Source organism: Oryctolagus cuniculus, chromosome 1 (assembly GCF_964237555.1).
Source record: "Oryctolagus cuniculus chromosome 1, mOryCun1.1, whole genome shotgun sequence".
NCBI classification, from domain to species: domain Eukaryota; kingdom Metazoa; phylum Chordata; class Mammalia; order Lagomorpha; family Leporidae; genus Oryctolagus; species Oryctolagus cuniculus.
The window spans coordinates 231,226,288-231,244,745 of record NC_091432.1 but is presented as its reverse complement, the minus strand read 5'-3'; the positions used below and the strand labels follow the sequence as shown (position 1 = coordinate 231,244,745).

The 18,458-nt window shown below is 64.5% G+C and overlaps 1 protein-coding gene across 2 annotated transcripts; it reads right to left on the bottom strand.

Annotated features, from left to right (window-relative positions):
- Nucleotides 1-348: 348 nt before the first annotated feature.
- Nucleotides 349-18,171, bottom strand: FPGS (folylpolyglutamate synthase). 2 transcript variants are annotated; one of them, XM_070057164.1, is made up of 15 exons: nucleotides 17,823-18,171; nucleotides 6,664-6,792; nucleotides 6,532-6,585; nucleotides 6,388-6,452; nucleotides 4,917-5,031; nucleotides 4,754-4,831; nucleotides 4,583-4,644; nucleotides 4,404-4,506; nucleotides 4,079-4,156; nucleotides 3,769-3,916; nucleotides 3,593-3,685; nucleotides 2,803-2,953; nucleotides 2,591-2,666; nucleotides 1,876-1,942; nucleotides 349-1,089 (listed from the first exon to the last, which is right to left on the bottom strand). In XM_070057164.1, exons 1-15 carry the CDS (start codon nucleotides 18,147-18,149, stop codon nucleotides 695-697), a joined length of 1,941 nt encoding a protein of 646 aa, XP_069913265.1. In that variant the 5' UTR covers nucleotides 18,150-18,171; the 3' UTR covers nucleotides 349-694. The 2 variants fall into 2 exon arrangements, with proteins under 2 accessions (XP_069913265.1, XP_051694501.2); XM_051838541.2 differs by lacking the exon at nucleotides 17,823-18,171 and adding an exon at nucleotides 8,302-8,494.
- Nucleotides 18,172-18,458: the final 287 nt, after the last annotated feature.

Here is an 18,458-nt window from a genome sequence, read left to right as displayed (position 1 = left end):
CAAGCAGCCCTCTCTGTCCCGCTCAGCACAGCCCCGGCTGCGGCAGGCACTGTGTCCGTCCGCGCTCTGGCTCTGGGGTCTGAACACAGGCCTTCCCGGCTCGGGCTTCCAACCCTGGAGCTGCCCCCTTGTGGTTTACTGTGGGCAGGACCGCTGGCTTCTGTAAAATGGGTATAATTCTACCAGAAGTCCACAAAGCAGTGCCTGGTACGTGGCCACCGGAGGGAGGGAGAGACTTGTCCCAGGCCACACAGCCCCCACCCCCTCCACACACAATCCAGCTCCTGTACCACTCCACCCCCAGCCCCTGCTACCTGCTGAGCGGGCCAGAGGTCAAGAGCCGGTGAAAAGCTTTGCCAGTTCTTTATAAAAGTTAAAGGCTTTAATTCACTCAGCTACTCTGGCCCCAGGGAGGACCAGACAGGGCCCCGTCCTTCCCCAGAAGGCACTGGGCGGAGGAAGTCTACCGCCTGGCAGCCAGCAGGACCTGGGCCTGGCCAGGCAGCTCCTGAGTAAGCTGGGCCGAGCCGGGGGACAGGAGGGCTGCCGCGTGGGCGCTTCCCGGCCCGGAAGGGGGCCAAGGGGGGCCTCCCTGCCCCCAGCCTCGCAGCAGTCAAAGGCACCAGGTGTCTGAGTTCGCGGGGAGAACGCAGGGCAGGCGTGGGGGTCCCCACCTCCGACCCCACGGCCTCGGCTACTGCGACAGGGAAGGGTCCAGCAGCTTCAGGACGCCACCCACCAGGTGCAAGCTGCCCGTGACCAGCACGTGGATGGCAGCGGCCTCGCGGAGCAGCCTGGTCTTGCTGCCAGCCACGGGGAAGGGGGGGCGGCCCCCTGGGGGGCTGGGGGGCTGGAAGACAGGGTCCCGGCCTTGGCTAATCCACTGCAAGGCGTGTGAGATGCAGCCGAAGACCAGGGAGGTGCTGCGGCCGGGGCGGGCCGGGGGCGGCGCCAGCAGCAGGGGCTTGGGCCCGGCGGGCTCAGGGCTGGGGGCGCTCCGGCCGCCGTCGTCCAGGCGGCTCCAGTGCTGCTGGTGTTCCAGGCAGCGGTGCAGCACCTGGTCCAGCGTCACCATGAAGTTCTGCTGGTCTGCGAGGGGCAGAGATGGGCAGGTCAGCGCGGGGCAGGCCGGGAGGGAGGCGGCAGGTGCGCCGAGAGCCCCCACCACGCGGCAGGCCCCTGGCGTGCATCATGGGAGCAGCCTCTCCTGGCACCGCCCACGGCCGGCGCTGGGGGGGGCCCAGGCTCAGACAGGTCCTGAGGGCCGGAGCCGCGCAGCCCAGCTCCAGGATGTGGGCCCACTAAGCGCCACTTCCTGCCCTGGGTCACTGTCTTCCTCTGTGAAAGGCACGTCCGTCCCGCTGCAGTCCACCACCAAGCAGGCGTCAAGTATTTCTGAGGACGCTGGTAGAAATGCAGATTCCAGAACTTTCCCCAGACAGTCCGACACGGGGCCGAGGCTCTGTGTCTTTTTAAAAGCATCCACTGGCTCACTACCCTGACACTGGCAGCAGCTGCGTGTCCAGGGCCGGGAGCCAGAACCCAACCCAGGGCCCCCACGTGTGGGGCAGGAACCCAGTGGAGCCATCGCCACTGCCTCCCAGGGTGTGCGCTGGGAAGCAGCGGAGCTGGGACTGGCAGCCAGGCCCCCCGCATGGGATGCAGGCATCCTCACTGCCCGGCTCAGTGGCCGCCCTGTTTTACTTTAACTGACACACAGTATCAAACACGCCACGCGTGTGCAATACACTGTGACACTTCAATCGGGAGCTGTCATTTTTACAACACAAAACATGCCGATGGATGTTGATGTGATGAACCCTCCTCGGGGCCCGAGCCCCGCCAGCCCCAGGGACCACACCTGTCCCCTCTCACCTGCATCGCCGGAGAGCGACCTCTCGGTCAGGTTGGGGCAGAAGACGGCATAGTCAAACTGGCAGGGCTAGAGGCCGAGGGGAGAGATGGGGCGTCAGAGCCCGGCCCTGGCCTCCCGCCCCCGTTCCTGCTGCCTCACCCCCACCCCCGGCCGTTAGCACCTCTTGCACAGACCGGGGAGCAGAGGCTGGGGAGAGGGGACACCTGCTGGGGGCTGGCCAGCCAGCGAGCGGCCTCCACGGCCAGGCGGGGGCTTTGCCTGCACAGCCGGGCGAGGTTCCGGCCAGCAAGTCTCAGCCTCCCGGCCTGTGAAATGGGACGGGACCCCTAGAAGCCCCTTCCAGCCCAGGGTGCCTCCATTTCCCCAAGGACCTGCACCCGCTTTATAGCAGACACCCACGGGCATCCCATTTTACGGACAGGCAAGCTGAGGCCCAGAGAACACGCTGATGCTCAGATGGGCGTACACGGAGTAGAGAGCCTGCACCAGCCACTGCCATGTCGCCCTCCCTTTAAAATCCTGGGCTCGGCTCTAAGCCGGCAGGGGCCCCAGGGCGCTGGCTTAGGGCGATGCTTCCCAAGCCCAGTGCTTCTCCAATCCTCACTATGATCAGGGCAGCGGGCATGGCCCCATTTTACAGCTGGGCAAAGCAAGGCAGCGACAGGGGCGGCACAGCTGCGAGCAGGGCTGCCCAGGCCACCCCAGGCCCCTCACCTGCAGCACCTTCAGCAGGGCCGCTGGGTCCCGGTCCCCGGTGGAGTTGAAGAGCAGCACTCTCACTTCAGGGCCACTGAGTCAGGGCCAGAGAGCGGTCACTCAGCGGCATCTCCCCTTTCCCTTCACCCCCGCCCCTCCCCGCTCAAGGCAAGGCCCCGCCCCCGCCCGGGCCCCGCCCCACCACGCCCCCCGCCGCTGCCCGAGCTCACGTGCTCTGCCTCTCCTGGTGCCGCAGCGCTGCGAGGAACCACCGCACGCAGGCCTGCACGCTGCTGGTGGTGTGCGCACCGTCCAGGTACCAGGTGAGGGGCCCCCGACGCAACACCTGCGTGCGGCCCAGCCACTCCGTGTCCCGAAGCCCTGGCGCGGGGGCAAGGCGGTCCTCGGGCAGCAGCCGCAGCCGGGAAGCCCTCCGAACCTCCTCCCACCCAGTCCTCAACCCTGAGCCCAGAGTCCAGAGCGCCCTCTCCAGGCAGGCCACGCCCCCAGCGCTCACGACAGGACCTGCCCACGAGCCTCTCACAGGCGCCAGCTAGGGACTGGGCTCTCCTGTCCCCTCATCTGCCGGAACCTTCCAGGCAACCTGGGCCTGGGCCGCCCTGGGCCCATCTGCCGGAGGGGTCTCACGGCACCAGCACCTGCTGGGTGCGGAAAGTCTGGGGGAGGCAAGCAGCAGCCGGCAGCCACCATCCCCAGGACCCCGTGGGCGGCTCAGGGTGGTGACAGTGACGGCGGTGTCACTGGCCCCACACCTGACACTGACCCAGCTCTGGGCCGCAGCCTTGGAGATGTCACCCGCACAACGCTCACGGCAGCCCTTGGTGCTGCCACCTCCAGGGCGGGTGGGGAAGCTGAGGCTCAGAGAGACGCGGGGACTCGGGGTCAGCAGGGTGACTGACCCTGAGTCCACCCTGGGCGCCACCTGGGACTGTCCCGCCTCCCAAGCAGGAAAGCACAGGAACCCCCGCGGGCACTCCTGGGCAGGGCAGCCCCACTCACCATGGCGCATGCGGGCTGTGGGCTGGAATGCGGGCGCCAGAGGCAGCTGCCGCATGACGCTGGGCCTGGACGAAGCCGTCAGCTCCCCGACGTCTGCGGGGCGAGCGAGAGCCGGGGTGCTCAGCACCCTCCAGGAAGGCCCCCTCCCCGGCCCCGCCCCCGGCCCGCCCACTCACCCTGGTGGTCTTGCTGCTGCAGCCAGCAGTGGGCCAGCTGCAAGGCCAAGGCGGCATTGGACCGTTGGTGCTCCCCCTCCAGCCCCAGGCTCAGCGGCGGCCCGCCGTCCTCCAAGGCTTCCAGTGGCGGGCACAGGTAGAGAGGACACTGCGGGCAGCCGGGCAGCAGCTGGCAGACGGCCCCTCCCCCATGCCCCCCAGCCCCCAGGAACCCACTTACCCTGCTCCCGGAGCCCAGGTGGCCCAGCTCCCTCACTAATCCACCCACGTACCCTCCGGCCAGCGCGCGCCCTCTTCCAAGCTGACTCACCGAAATCTGCTGGGCTCGATCCCGCAGCACCGCCAGGGGCCCGTCCGGCTGCAGCACAGTGAAGGCCGGGACACCACGCTGCGCAGAGCCAGTGGGGCCTGAGACGGGGCTGCCAGGGGCCCCCCACCTGCCCCTCCGCAGGCCTCACGCTGTCGGGCCCCTGCCGCCACGCCCACTCAGCCTCCTGCCCCTCCCTTTGCAGTGGGGACACGGAAGCTGGGAAGGGGCTCGAACTCGTCCGGGTCCCCAGCAGGGCCGGGGCCAAGACCCCAGGGCCAGGTCCAGGCCCCCCGTGCGCCTCCCCGCGCCCAGCCTGCCAGGTCACCTTGAAGATGCCCCCCTTCTGCCAGGCAATCTTCTCCATCGTGTCCCCCAGAATGCTGGTGTGGTCCACGCCAAGCGAGGAGACGCCGCACACCACCGGCTTCCTGGAGAAGACCACACGGCCGTGTCCCCCTGCCCCGAGCCAGCAGGAGAGGCCTGGGCTCCCGGTGGCCACCTCACCTGATGATGTTGGTGCAGTCGTAGGCCCCGCCGATGCCCACTTCCACCACGGCCAGGTCCACCTGCAGGAGACCAGGGGGCGTGGCAGGGGCGTGGCAGTGCCTGGGGCCCACCCAGGAGCAGAGCGCCCACCTGTGCCTCCCACACAGGCCCAGGGGAGCCGGCACGCACCTTCTCTTGGAGGAACACGTGGAAGGCCATGAGCGTGAGGAAGCGGAAGTAGGCGGGCATGGAGACGTAGCTGCCATCCTGCGGCACAGGAATCCGTCAGGGCCCATGTCCCCACAGCCCCCTCTCCACGCGCCCAGCCAGCCCCGCCCTCTGCTCGCGGCACCTTGGTCTCCTCCAGCCGCTGGTAGAGGCGCCAGAAGTGCTTGGTGAACAGATCGCGGCTGATGGGCTGCCCGTTGATGCGGATCCGCTCGCGCACCTGCACCAGGTGAGGGGAGCTGCCGGGAGACCTGCGGTTGTCAGGACCCCGGCCGAGCCCAGCCTGCAGCCTGAGCCGTCCGACCACGACCCGCCCCTGCTGAACGCCCTCCCGGGACCCCCGGTGCCCTCAGGCGAGTCCCCGCGGTTCCCTACGGACCCCCGAGCCCCGGCCTCTACCTCACCGCGCCCTGTGCCCAGCGGCTCTGGACTTGTCGGGGACCCTCCGCCTTCCGGCACCAGGCCTCGGCACCTGCCTCACCCCTCTTCCCTGGCTCACCTGACTCACTGCACAGGTCTCACCCGAGACAGCCCCTGCACTCCAAAAGGCAGAAGCAAGGCCCCTCGCGCGGGGCTGGTCTGGCACGGTCTCTGTGTCCCCGGGCTGTCCCATCACATGCCCGTCAGCCACTCCACTAACGTCTGCCCACAGTGTCCGTCCGTCCGTCAGCCCTCGACTTCAAGGTCCTCTCCTCTTCCTTCAGACTGCAGCCACAGGCCGCACAGGCCTAGCAGGTGCTGGGGTCCTGATGCGGTCGTGTGTCCCCACGACGCGCCCATCAACGGCAGGCCGCCCACAGGACAGCGGTCCCGCAGGACTGCAAGCCCTGGGAGCGTTACTGCCCTCAGTTTGTTCAGGGCACCCCGTGGTGGCCACGTGATGACGAAACCAGCTAATGACACGCCTCTCAGCACGCGGCCCCACGGCTGGGTGACTCCTGACCACTTTGAATCCGCAAAGTCCGACTCCTGCCCTCCCTCTCTTTATTCCGAACAAACCACTGTTTAGGGAAAGATGTTGGCCTGCGCCACCTTCGCCAGTTGGTCCGACGCGCAGAGGTGGCCCTCAGGACTGGCAAACAGAGAGGCAAAATCGTAGTGGCCCAAGGCCAGCGAGCAAACCCTGAGGAAGCAGCCATCGGGTTCATTCCTTGGTTTAGGGGGTGGCTGGGCTCCCCTCGGCCTGTGAGCCCTGGTGTCTGAGTGCCACCAACAGGAGGCGCTGCCTCCGAGGCCAAACCTTGGCGGAGACCCAGCCTGGGCCATGGGGAGGCCTCCGCCCCCTCACCTTCCGCCTTCACCGGCCAGAGCTCTGCTCCCGCGTGCAGACATCCACGCTGATAAAGACCCCTATGTGAGTTTCCAACTTGCACTTGGGATTGACCTGACTAAAGAGAGCCACTGACTACTCAGTATAGTCGGGCTGCCCTGCTGTGCCCTTCATTATGAAGACGAAACTGCCATGGACAGCCAACACAGGGGTGCCCACTACGTGTGCTGCGTGAACGGACCGTGCCCAGACAGAGCACGTGCGTGCGGCTGACCCCCGGGGTGACCCTGGCCCTGAGGGGCTGGCTGGTCTCCCCTCCCAGTACCTAAAGAAGCCCGTCTTCAGCCCATAGTTTCGGAGGATGCGTTCAGTGAAGGCACAGGTAGAGCCCTAGGAAGAAAAGGCGCGTCGGCACAGGCCCCGCCTCCTCGGCCCTCTCGGCCCCGCCCCCGTGGGTCCTGGCCCTCACCTTCCCCTTGGTCCCGGTGACGTGGATGATGTTCAGGCGGTCGAGGTCCTCCACCTGGACAGACAGGTAAGACCCCACCTGTCACGGGACCTCAGGCCAGGGCGGGGGTGGCCACAGCCCTCCCCAGCTTACCTGCAGGCCGCTCCGTGCCAGGTACAGCTCCATGGCTTCCAGCTGTGTCTGGGGGTCCCCCCGTTGGCGCTTCGCCTGCTCCAGGTAGCTGGCGTTGGTCTGCAGGGTGTTGAGCATGCGCACGGCATCCTGACAACCACAGTTCCCGAGCAAGGGTTAGCGCCCCCTAAGGGTCCGCAGGGACACGGGCGCCCGGCCGGCACCGGCCACGCCAGGGCACCAGGTCTGCTGCACTGGCCGTGTTTGCGCAGCCTACGGGTTAGCAGTGGCAGCAGAGACAGAAGTGGCACCCTGCCAGCTCTGGCAAAGACAGCAGCCTGGGGCCCTTCGCCCCACCCAGGGAGTGCCGCGCAGAGAACACGGAGGGAGCCAGAGGGAGCCGCGCTTCCTGCTCCTTCCAGGGGGAACCCACGGGGCGGGGCCAGGTGCACACCAGGCTGGGGGCTCAGGACTCTGGAATTCCTCACGTTCTCACCCAAACTGCAAAGAGGGGGAGGCTCAAAGGGAGGGTGGGCCTGGGCCACAGCCTCAGGAGGTCCTCACTGGCGCAACACTGGTGTGGGGACACTGGCCCGGGGACACTGGCCCGGGGACACTGGGTCCACACTGGCATGGGGACACTGGCCCGGGGACACTGGCATGGGGACACTGGCGTGGGGACACTGGGTCCGCACTGGCGCGGGGACACTGGGTCCACGCTGGCATGGGGACACTGGCGCGGGGACACTGGGTCCACACTGGTGTGGGGACACTGGCCCGGGGACACTGGCGAGGGGACACTGGCGCGGGGACACTGGTGCGGGGAGTGGCAGTGCCGCTGGCCTGCCTGGGTCAGGTTCTGGCAACTGGCACGGCACCCATACTGATTTTCTGGTTTCCAGATTCGGGGGCCCTCCACTGCCCCCCTAATTCTGACACTTGATCATCAACCTTCTTTTTTAAAAACAGAACCTCCACAGCACCTGGTTTATTGTTTTTTTTTCTTTTTATTTGAAAAGGAGAGAGGGACAGAGACACAGACCGCGCGCGTTCCACCCGCTAATTCACTCCACAAATGGCTGCAACAACCCAGCCCGGGTCCCGGCTGGAGCCAGGAGCCCAGAACTCCACCCGAGCCTGCCACGTGGGTGGCAGGAACCCAAGGACTTGGGCGTCTTCTGCTGCCTCCCGTGGTGAGCTTTCGGCAGGAAGCTGGCACTGCAACGGGGGTCGGGACTCGAACCCAGGCCCTCGGGATGCAGGCGTCCCAAGCAGTCTTAGCCCCCGCCCATCTTCTGAATCCGCGAAACCACCCCAGAGCCACCCGCGTGGGTCGACCGAGCCCAACTTCGGGATCCCTTCCGTCCCGCCTCCCCGGAGGGTCTCCGCGACCACCGGAACTCCGCACCTGCTGACCCCAGGCTCCAACCGCCAAGGGCCCCTTCCCACTGCAACGCGGGGCACCAAGCCTCAGAACCCCCAGCCCCGGCGGCCGAGCTCCACTTCCTGGTCCGCGTCCCGTCTCCACCCCTCCCCTCCCGCGACCCCCGCCCTCGACCCCTGCTCCTCCCACCCCGCGGCTGCAGGGCCCCGGATGCGGCGCGGCTCAGGCCCGGCCCAGATGTCACGTCGCGACCTCCCGCCGGCCCCGCCGGGTACCTGATACTCCATGCCCGGCTCCTGGGGAGCCGGCCGCGCGCTCAACTCCCGCCGCGCTGCGACCTCTGTGGTTGCACCGCGAGCAGAAACCGCTGCGAGAGCCAGGGCGGCGCGCAGGTGTCTCCGCGCCCACGACATAGTCCCGGCGCAGGCCGCGGCACGCTGGGCCCACACGGGAGACGCCCCGCCCCGGCACGCCCCGGCACGCCCCCCTCGGGACGCGCCCCCGCCGCCCACCAATCAGCGCCGCACCAGCCGCTCTCCCGCACCAATAAGACCCCGGCGCCTTGCGCTGGGGGCCATCTTGGTGAGGGCAGACCCCGCGCTGGCCGGCGGCTTCGCCCATGTTGGTGAGGGCTGTGGTCCTAGCGGGCGGCCTCTCTCTCACAGGCGCACGCGCCACTTTGGAAGACTGGGCCGCGCGTCCCAAAATACCCAGGCCCAGTCAGCAGCTCGCAACCCCTGCGCCAGGCTGGAACCAGCTCAGAGCTCCGATAGAATGACAGGGCTTTGCCGATGTCATCGGATCCTGGCTCGGCGGAGCACCAACTTAACGCGAAGACCTCTGCCCTCAGGAACCCGACAGCCAGAACCAGTCACCTACACTCTCGGGTCCCCTGACCGGCCCTGAGCAGCCTGGGACGGCTGCCTGGGGGAGGCGGCATCCGGGCCGAGTCCCGCAGGGTAGGGGAGGCAGGGCGAACAGAGGCGTGTGAGAAGCCGGAGACGCAGGCTCGCGGGGCAGCGGGTTGGCCCACTCTGGGGACCCCCACCCCGCACCCTATGCGGGACTGCGGGTTCGAGTCCCTGCGCTTCTGACCCGGCCAGCTCCCTGGGAGGCAGCAGAGGACGGCCCGAGTACCTGGGTCCTGAGAGACCCTGACGGAGTTCCTGGCTCCTGGCTGCAGCGTGGCTCAGCCCGGGGCTTTGCGGGGATTCGAGGCTAGAACCGTGGATGGCAGATCCTGATTTCTCGCTCTCTCTCGCTCGCTCTGCCTTTTCTTTTTCAAAGAATTGTTGGGGCCGGCGCTGTGGTAGCAGGTAAAGCCGCCGCCTGCAGTGCCGGCATCCCGTGTGGGCGCCACTTCCAGTCCCGGCTGCTCCACTTCCGATCCAGCTCTCTGCTGTGACCTGGGAAAGCAATGGAGGATGCCCAAGTCCTTGGGCCGCTGCCCCTACATGGGAGACCAGGAAGAAGCTCCTGGCTCCTGGCTTCGGATCTGTGCAGCTCCGGCCGTTGCAGCCAATTGGGGAGTGAACCAGGGGATGGGAGACCTCTCTCTCTCTCTCTCTCCTCTCTCTGTGTAACTCTGCCTTTCAAATAAATAAATCTTAAAAAATAAAAGAATTGTTTATTTGAAAGGCAGAGTTACAGAGAGAGAAGGAGAAAAGAAAGGTGCATTCCCAAATGGCCGTAACAGCTGGGTGGAGGTGGACCAGGCCAAAGCCGGGAGCCAGGGACTCCGCCTGGGGCTCCCATGCTCCCACGCGGGTGGCAGGGGCCCATGGACTTGGGCCATCTTCCCTGCTTCCCCAGGGGCATTAGCAGAGAGCTGGGTGGGTAGCGGAGCAGCCGGGACTAGAATCAAGGCTCACACGGGATGCTGGTGGGCGTGGCCGGCAACGGCTTAGCAGCCTGCACCTCTGCGCAGGCGCCAGCTCTGCCTTTCAAATAAGTAACTCTTTCTAAAGCATTGGATGGAAACAGTGGCTATCGCGAGGGGTGCGGTCAGAAGCCCCCTCCTGCCCTTGCTGTGGGGAGGGCTGAGCTGGGGCCCGAGTTGGGGTGGGCTGGGCCCCCACCCCCGCTTGTCTGCGAGCCTTCAGAAGGTTCCCAACTCTGTTGCCTGGGACAGCAGGGCGTGGCAGCGAGGGGAGGGGCCCAGCAGGCGGCAGCCCTGGGGAGACCCCTCCTTCAAAGCCAGGTCGAGCCAGGCCTTGGGACCTGAGGGGCTGGGGGAGCTCCCCGCCCCTCCCAGCTTGCGCCCTGGGGGCAGTTCGTGAGATAATTCGGGGGAGAGGTCCTGTGGGTCTTGGTTGCCTTCTCCTTTCGTGGCTGGGCAAGCAAGGTGACGAGACTCAACGTTTGGCCACGCCCCCAGGGCTCCTCCCGTAATCCTGTCCACAGCCGCTGTCCTGTGAGATTCCGTGAACCTGAATCAGGGCACACCTGGACTTCTACAGGGTCTTGCTGATGCAGTCAGCAATATTCCCTGCACCTTTTTTTTTCTTTGCAAAGCAGAATAATAGAGAGACAGAGAGCTGGAGAGATCTTCCATCCGCTGGTTCACTCCCCCAAATGGCCAAAAGGTCCAGGGCTGGGCCAGGCTTCAGCCAAGAACTCCATCCGGTTCCCCCCGTGGGTGCAGGGGCCCAGCACTCGGGCCATCCTCCACCCCCTCCCCAGGCGCATTAGTAGAAACCTGGATTGGAGCCGGCGCCGTGGCTCAATAGGCTAATCCTCCACCTTGCGGCGCCGGCACACCGGGTTCTAGTCCCGGTTGGGGCGCCGGATTCTGTCCCGGTTGCCCCTCTTCCAGGCCAGCTCTCTGCTATGGCCAGGGAGTGCAGTGGAGGATGGCCCAGGTGCTTGGGCCCTGCACCCCATGGGAGACCAGGAAAAGCACCTGGCTCCTGGCTCCTGCCAGGATCAGCGCGGTGCGCCGGCTGCAGCGGCGGCCATTGGAGGGTGAACCAACGGCAAAAGGAAGACCTTTCTCTCTCTGTCTCTCTCTCTCACTGTCCACTCTGCCTGTCAAAAAAAAAAAAAAAAAAAAAAAAAAAAAAAAAAAAAAAAAAAAAAAAAAAAAAACCTGGATTGGAAGCGGAGCAGTTGGCACTCGAACCGGCACTTCATTATGGGGATGTGAGCATTGCAAGCCACCATCTAACCCAGTGCACCCCAAGCCTGGCCCCTATTTATTTTCGCATCTTTTTAAAGATTTATTTATTTATTTCAAAGACAGATTTACAGAGAGAGAGGTCTTCCATCCGCTGGTTCACTACCCAATTGGCCACAATGGCCAGCGCTGCGCTGATCCAAAGCCAGGAGCCAGGAGCTTCCTCCAGGTCTCCCACATGGGTACAGGGGCCTAAGGATTTGGGCCATCTTCCACTGCTTTCCCAGGTCACAGCAGAGAGCTGGATCGGAAGAGGAGCAGCCAGGACTAGAACCGGCGCCCATATGGGATGCCAGCACTGCAGGCGGTGGCTTTACCCGCTGTGCCACAGCACCAGCCCCTTGTTGTCATCTTAACTCTCTTACTCAAAAGCCAGTTTCTGGCCGCCTGCTGGACATCAGCTTAGCAAACACAAGGGTGCTTCACAAACTTCGTGGAAAATGGAATTAAAAGATACATTTACTTTGGTGTGAAAAAAGCTTAGAATCCCTGTATAGTTTTTCATAATACACATTCCTGTGAGCTTCTGAAAGACCCCTGGTACTCGCTCATGGATTTGCAATTTTTTTGCACGAAAATAGACACTCTTATCCCCACTTCCCATGAGTTTTTGAAGGACCTTCATTCTTCATTCTTTTTTTTTTTTTAAGATTTTTATTTATTTATTTGAGAGGCAGAATTACAGACAGTGAGAGGCAGAGACAGAGAGAAAGCTCTTCCTTCCATTGGCTCACTCCCTAAATGTCTGCTACGGCTAGCACTGCGCTGATCCAAAGCCAGAAGCCAGGTGCTTCCTCCTGGTCTCCCATGGGGTGCAGGGCCCAAGCACCTGGGCCATCCTCCACTGCCTTCCCGGGCCACAGCAGAGAGCTGGACTGGAAGAGGAGCAACCAGGACAGAATCCGGCGCCCACATGGGATACCGGCGCTGCGGGCGGAGGATTAAGCTAGTGCGCCATGGCGCCAGCCCCAGCACTCCCGTTCTTAAGTAGCGCCTCTCAGGACAGACACCGCTTGGCATGCACGGATACAGGTGCTCCTTCAGGCCGGGCGCAGCCGGGCGACACAGGCCCCTGTCATCAGCATCTCCGTTTCCCAGGTGAGCAAGCAGGCACAAAGGAGAAAGCACGCGCTCCAGTCGCAACGCCAAGACTTGAACTCCAGGGGCCAACATTGACGGTGTTTCCATCCCGGCTGCTCCACTTCTAATCCAGGTCCCTGCTAATGCACCTGGGAAAGCAGCAGAGGATGGCCCAAGTCCTTGGGCCCCTGCACCCACGTGGGAGACGGGGAAGAGGCTCCTGGCTCCTGGCTCTGGCCTGGCGCAGCCCTGGCTGTTGCAATCATCTGGGGAGTGAACCAGCGGATGGAAGATCTCTGTCTCTCTTCCCGTCTCGCTCTGTAACTTTTTGAATAAATATATATATTTTTTAAATAAAGCACTTTGCATCTCACAGGTATCACATGCAGCTCTACCCTCTTTAGGGCGAGTGTGTGCTTGTCCTTAGCACCACTGGCGGCCTGGGCCACTCCTCCTAGCAGGGGGGCCAGGCAGGACGCCCTCCCCTCCCCGAGCACTGACGTCCAGGGAGCTCTCCCTGCGCTGTCACGGGCCCTCTGGGACGCGGGGAGCCCACGGTCCTGAGCACCTGCCCTGGTGAGGGAGAGGCCTCCGCCCCAGCTGCAGGGAGAAATGGACGGACGGACTCGGAGGAAGGGAACAGCACAGGAGACGCCAGGCTGCTGGATTGCGGACCGTGACAGGTGCCGGCCCGGCCCTGCTGACTCGGGGGCGTCAGGGACCCCATGCACAAGCACCCGACTGAGGGCGGAGAAGTGGGGCAGAATGGACTCCTCTTCCCCCGCGGTGGAGCTCATCACCCGGGGCTGGCGCTTGGCCTGGCGAAAATGTCTGCACCCCGGGGAGAAGGTTCCCAGTCCCCATTACTCCCGGGGGGGGCCTGCGCTGAACTGCACCCCAGGGTGAGGGTTCCCAGTCCCCGCCACTCCCGGGGGGCCTGTGCTGAACTGCACCCCGGGGTGAGGGTTCCCAGTCCCCATTACTCCTGGGGGGCCTGCGCTGAACTGCACCCCGGGGTGAGGGTTCCCAGTCCCCACCACTCCCGGGGGACCTGCGCTGAACTGCTGGCTCCTGGCCCAGTCGCTGAGCTGTGAACACCTGTGGTGTGCATTTGGGATCCCCACCCCCCCAGCTAAAAAAGGTACTCCTCCTTTTCTCCTTCGTCTTAAAAGTCTAATGACGGGCCGGCGCTGCGGCTCACTAGGCTAATCCTCCGCCTTGCGGCGCTGGCACACCGGGTTCTAGTCCCGGTCGGGGCGCCGGATTCTGTCCCGGTTGCCCCTCTTCCAGGCCAGCCCTCTGCTGTGGCCCGGGAGTGCAGTGGAGGATGGCCCAAGTGCTTGGGCCCTGCACCCCATGGGAGACCAGGAGAAGTACCTGGCTCCTGCCATCGGATCAGTGCGGTGCGCCGGCCGCAGCACACCGGCCACGGCGGCCATTGGAGGGTGAACCAACGGCAAAGGAAGACCTTTCTCTCTGTCTCTCTCTCTCACTGTCCACTCTGCCTGTCAAAAAAAAAAAAAAAAAAAGTCTAATGACGTTGGATGGCTGAAACACCGTGCCGTTCAAAGAGCCGAAGGCATAGCAAGGGGACGACAGAAGCCTCCCTCCCTGGGGGCTCAGGCCGACACTTCGGACCCCACTCCCCAAAGCCCTGGCTACAAGCAGATATGTGTGGGTTCCCCTTTCGTGCGCAGACGCCGGGCAGGTGTGAGGCCCCACTGCGCTTTTCCCTGGGGCCTTTATATCCAGGACCTCACTGCCCAGACACACAGCTGCCCCATTGGCACGTCGGCTTTTGCCCTTTTTGGAGCTGCGTAGTACTCCACAGAGCGAGGCACCACGGCAGGCCCAGCCAGCGTCTGCGGCCAGGTGTCAAGGTTGTTTCCAATGTTTTGCCATCGCGAGTGATGTTGCAATGGGTAGCACCTTGCCTCATCATCTCCCACGCATGACCACGTGCAACACAGAAGTTCCCAGAAGTGCATGTGCTGGGGCAGAGTGGTGAGCACGTGACATCTCGTAACTGCAGCCCCATTGTCCCGGGGAGGGGCCGTTCCCCCTCACATCGCCCTCGCACACACTGAGCGGGGGGAGACCTGCCCGTCGGGTGGATGGGAGGTTACAGTCCCGGGGTCTCCAAGAGGGGCTGCCGCTTCTTCTTACACCTGAAAGGTATTTGCATTTCCTCCGTAGCCCACCTGCCCCTCCCTTATCTATTTAGCTTTTATTGATTTGAAAGGCAGAGAGAGGGAGAGAGATCTTGTGTAGACCGATCCACGCCCCCAAATGCCCACCACAGCGAGGGCAGGGCCAGGCTGAAGCCAGAGGTGGGAAGCTCCATCTGGGTCTCCCACGTGGGTGGCAGGGCCGGCACTGCTGCCTCCCAGGGTGCGCAGGAAACGGGAACTGGGAGCAGAGCCAGGATTTGAACCCGGGGCTCTGATCTGGGAAGTGGGCGATGTGAGCGGGAGCTTAGCCCCTGGGCCAAACGCCCGCACCACTGCTGCTTCGCACCTGCGAATCCACAGGTGTCCGTAGAAGGAGCTAGAGAAAACCACAGAGCAGATGCTCAGACACCTGCATCGCACACCTGAAGAGGGAGCCTTGACCTTGGAGCCACCCGGAAGGAGGCCGGTTCTTGTCCTGGCGGGGAGGGGGTGGCCAGCAAGGGGGCCAACGTCCATCCATGTGGGTCGGATCTGCAGGTGCGTGAGGCGGGGGAGGGGTGCTGAGGCCCATGGGCCACGGAGGGACCCTGCTTTAACCACAGCCTCCCGAGGGGAGAGGATATCATTCATTCACTCCACTCATTCGCTCAGTGCGAAACTCCCTCCGTGGCAGACCCTGGGCTGCACTGGCGACACCGGGGAGCGGATTGCAAGGGGACACAAGGAAAGGAACTCACAGTAGGCATATCTGTAAGCCCTGGCCAGAGACACCCTCCTTGCTGTAGCCGGGTGGGGGGCCCAGAGACGGCCGGGAACAGCATGGGATCACACAGTGGCTCTGCGAAGGCGCGGGGTTGGGCCTACACCCCGACCCCCTGCCCGCCTCTTCGTGCCCCTGGGATTAGCGCATCCATGTGGCCATGCCCCGCCTGCTGCCTGGGACACCCTCCCCCAGGGGCGGCCCCTTTGCTCCCCAACGGGTTGGTTTTTCGTGGACATTCAGAAGTGTGCTGTGGTCAGCCTGCGGTCTCTCAGGAGGGGGGGACACTCATGGCGCGGGGGACAAGGCTGATGTCACCCTCATTTCTCCTCTGCCACCGCCTGCACCTTCTCCCCACCTTCCTCTGGGCAGGGCCCGGGCTGTGCCCCTCCCCCAGGGGGTCTCCTGCTGTCCCGGGCCTGCCATGCTGGCTGCCTTCCAAACGGCCCTGTTGGCCAAGCGGCAGCCCCGGTGGGGCGCGCAGCCTTCGGGATGTCTGCAGGCATGGTGACAGCCACACCCACAGCGCCTGCGCCCTGGGTCTCCCTGAGCCTGCTCCACCCCGGGCTCACTCCCCAAGTGCCCCCAGCAGTCGGGCAGGGCCCGGCCAGGGACTCCATCCGGGTCTCCCACATGGGTGGCTGGGGCCCCAAGCACTTGGGTCATCTTCCGCTGCTTTCCCAGGCACATTAGTATGGAACTGGATCAGAAGTGGAGCAGCCGGGACTCGAACCGGTGCTTACATGGGATGCTGCTGGGGGCGCCTTAGCCCACTGCACCACGACGCCAGCACGAGCTTCACTGGGTCATTTTTTAAAGAAAGTCAGATCTTGCCTCTCTCCTGCTGAAAAGCCTCCGGTGGGTTCCCACTGCACTTGGGATGAAATCCAGCCTCACCATCACCCCCAGCCCCACTGGCCAGGCTCACGCCCACCCTGGCTGAAGTCCACACTCAGCAAGCCCTTTGCCCTGTAGCTGTCCGTGTAACCCTCAGGGTGGCCTCCGGAGTGCCGGGACTGTCCTCAGTGGCACAGGGAGGTCACGCAGCCAGCCAGAGGCTACACAGCCAGTGCACGACACAACCTCGGTGCCTTTGCCCTACTGTTCCCTCTGCGTGGAATGTCCTTTCCCCAAGGGTTCACGTGACCGACTTCCGGTCACGCCAGGACTCTGCTCAAATGTCACGCTGTTGCCACATTTTTCTCAACCATCCGCCCGCGCCCCACTAGAATCTCCAGCCACGTGACTTCATCGCCATTTGAAAAGAAATGCTTTTTAAAGAAGGGTGCTGGGAGCCAGGATGTAAAAAGACCCGGGAGAGGAAACACCGCTGTGGGCGAGGCGGTGTGGACATGGGGCTGTTTCCTTACAGTCATTACAATCCCAAACCCAGGCCGGAAGTTGCTCCCTGACACGGATTGGCTCTGGGCGGAGAGACTGCAGGTGACTTTGACCTCCCCTGTGTTTATTTGTGGTTAGAAACTTTTCCCTCGGGAACCTGCATGTGCCGGACGGTTAACCTAACCGGCTCTGGCTGCACTGGGGGCTCAGGGCTGGGCCTGGCCGGGAGCCGGGCGTGGAGCTGGGCGGGGCGTCTGCTCAACTCAGAGACACTGTGCTACGGATTTTCCAAGGGAAAATGTGGACTTTTTCTTCCCCCTACTTTGTTAGCTGAGTCCCATTTCACAGGCCAGAGCGCTGAGGGCCGGGGAGGAGCCCCCTGGGAAGGGCCCCAGCCAGCCAGCGCAGGCCCACACTGGGTACCGGGATTACTGGGGCTAGGGAGACAGCCCTGGCAGGCCTGGACAGGGACCTCGGCCACTCAGCCCCACCCCTGCCCCACGGGGGAGGTTCTGCTCCAGATCCATTCCCCAGGGAGCCCACGGGAGCCCCAGGCTCTGCACCACCAGGCTCCGCCCCCAGGCGCCTGGCGAGGTGACTAAGGTCATCAGATCCGTGGGGCTCGGGCCTCGCACTGGCTAACGTGGGGGGGGGGCTGTGAAGCACCCACACCCCAGCTCCCCCACGCAGATACCTGTGCCCCGACTCCCCAAATGGCTCACACGTGCCCTTGGGCACGGCACTCAGCCCTCAGGGGTCCTGGTCTCCAAGGTGAGGGGCCTGGCTGACCGCGAAGGGGTCACTCTTCCCCAACCCTGGCAGGGCTTCTGTCTGTCTGTCTGTCTGTCGGGAGGGGATGCTGGCCCACTGGAAGTAAGGGAGTGGCTCTGCTGCTTCCTTATCAGACCAGCCCCCCCCACCACTACTCAGCCCTCCCACCCCCCCACTCCCGCCAGTTCAAGGAGGCCGCAGCTGTCCCACGCCCAGGGCTGCAGCGGCTGAGGGTGTGCTGGGCCCAGGGCAGAAGAGGCCCCGCACCTGAGCTGGCTTCAGAGGCCTCCCAGCCGCCTCATCCCCCACTCCTCTCTCACCTGCCCCTCCAGAATGTGCAATGCAGGGCTGTGAGGCGGGGTCCCCTGAGCCGTCGCAGCTCCAGGGCAAGTCTGTCGGATGGTGCCCCCCCCAAGCGAGGGGTCACAGCTACGCTCACTGCTCCTGAGGGAGCCTACAGGCAGGCAGGGCCCCCACCCCAGGACACCGCCCCCCTACCTGGAAGGAGGCAGTGGGGGCTGAGGGTGGACGTCCGGCCGGGCCCTGCTGCTCCATGGTCGCTGCCACCAGGGCTTCTGCACCACTGGCCCGGAGGTGGCCGGGCACCTGGCACCTGTCATCCCTCGGCCTCCCGGGTGGGGCACCAAGTGACTCCCACGTGTGGGCACCTCTGCCAAGGCGGCCCTGCCAGGCTCGCACAGGGGCCACGTGCCTGGCTAGGCCCAAGAGGGGACGGTCCCGAGCTCTCCCCCACGAGGACGGGACTGGCTGGCGAGCGCCAGGCTGCAGGCAGAAAGGTGGCCCCTGATAGGCCCCTGCCCGCATTCTGGGATGTGCCGGGAGCCCCCAGCCCTCCCGGCAGGTGTCCTGAGTAGGGGCTGGTCAGGACCTCCCCCGCGAGTTAAAGAACGACCAGCGGGGTTAAAGGTGAGCGGAGGCACGTGGTGGGGGGCAGACTGGGGATGGATTTGGTGCCTGCTCCTCTCACGCAGAGCGAGGCGCCGCCCAGCTGAGACCCTGTGTGGGGACGGGACACGGGGCAGGACGCAGGGCCCAGCGAGGCCACAGCTCCCGAGTCCACTGGAGGAAGTGGCTTCGCTTCACCACTTGGGTCAAAAAGCAGGGAGGACACAG

Bases quoted from the DNA above. Each gene is read 5' to 3' on its own strand.
- FPGS (XM_070057164.1), bottom strand. From the start codon at position 18,149: ATGCGGGCAGGGGCCTATCAGGGGCCACCTTTCTGCCTGCAGCCTGGC. The intron at 6,453-6,531 runs GTGAGGGCCAGG...TTTTCTTCCTAG, and splicing joins TCACCGGGACCAAGGGGAAG to GGCTCTACCTGTGCCTTCAC. The intron at 3,917-4,078 runs GTGAGTCAGCTT...GGCTGCCCGCAG, and splicing joins ATCGAGCCCAGCAGATTTCG to TGTCCTCTCTACCTGTGCCC.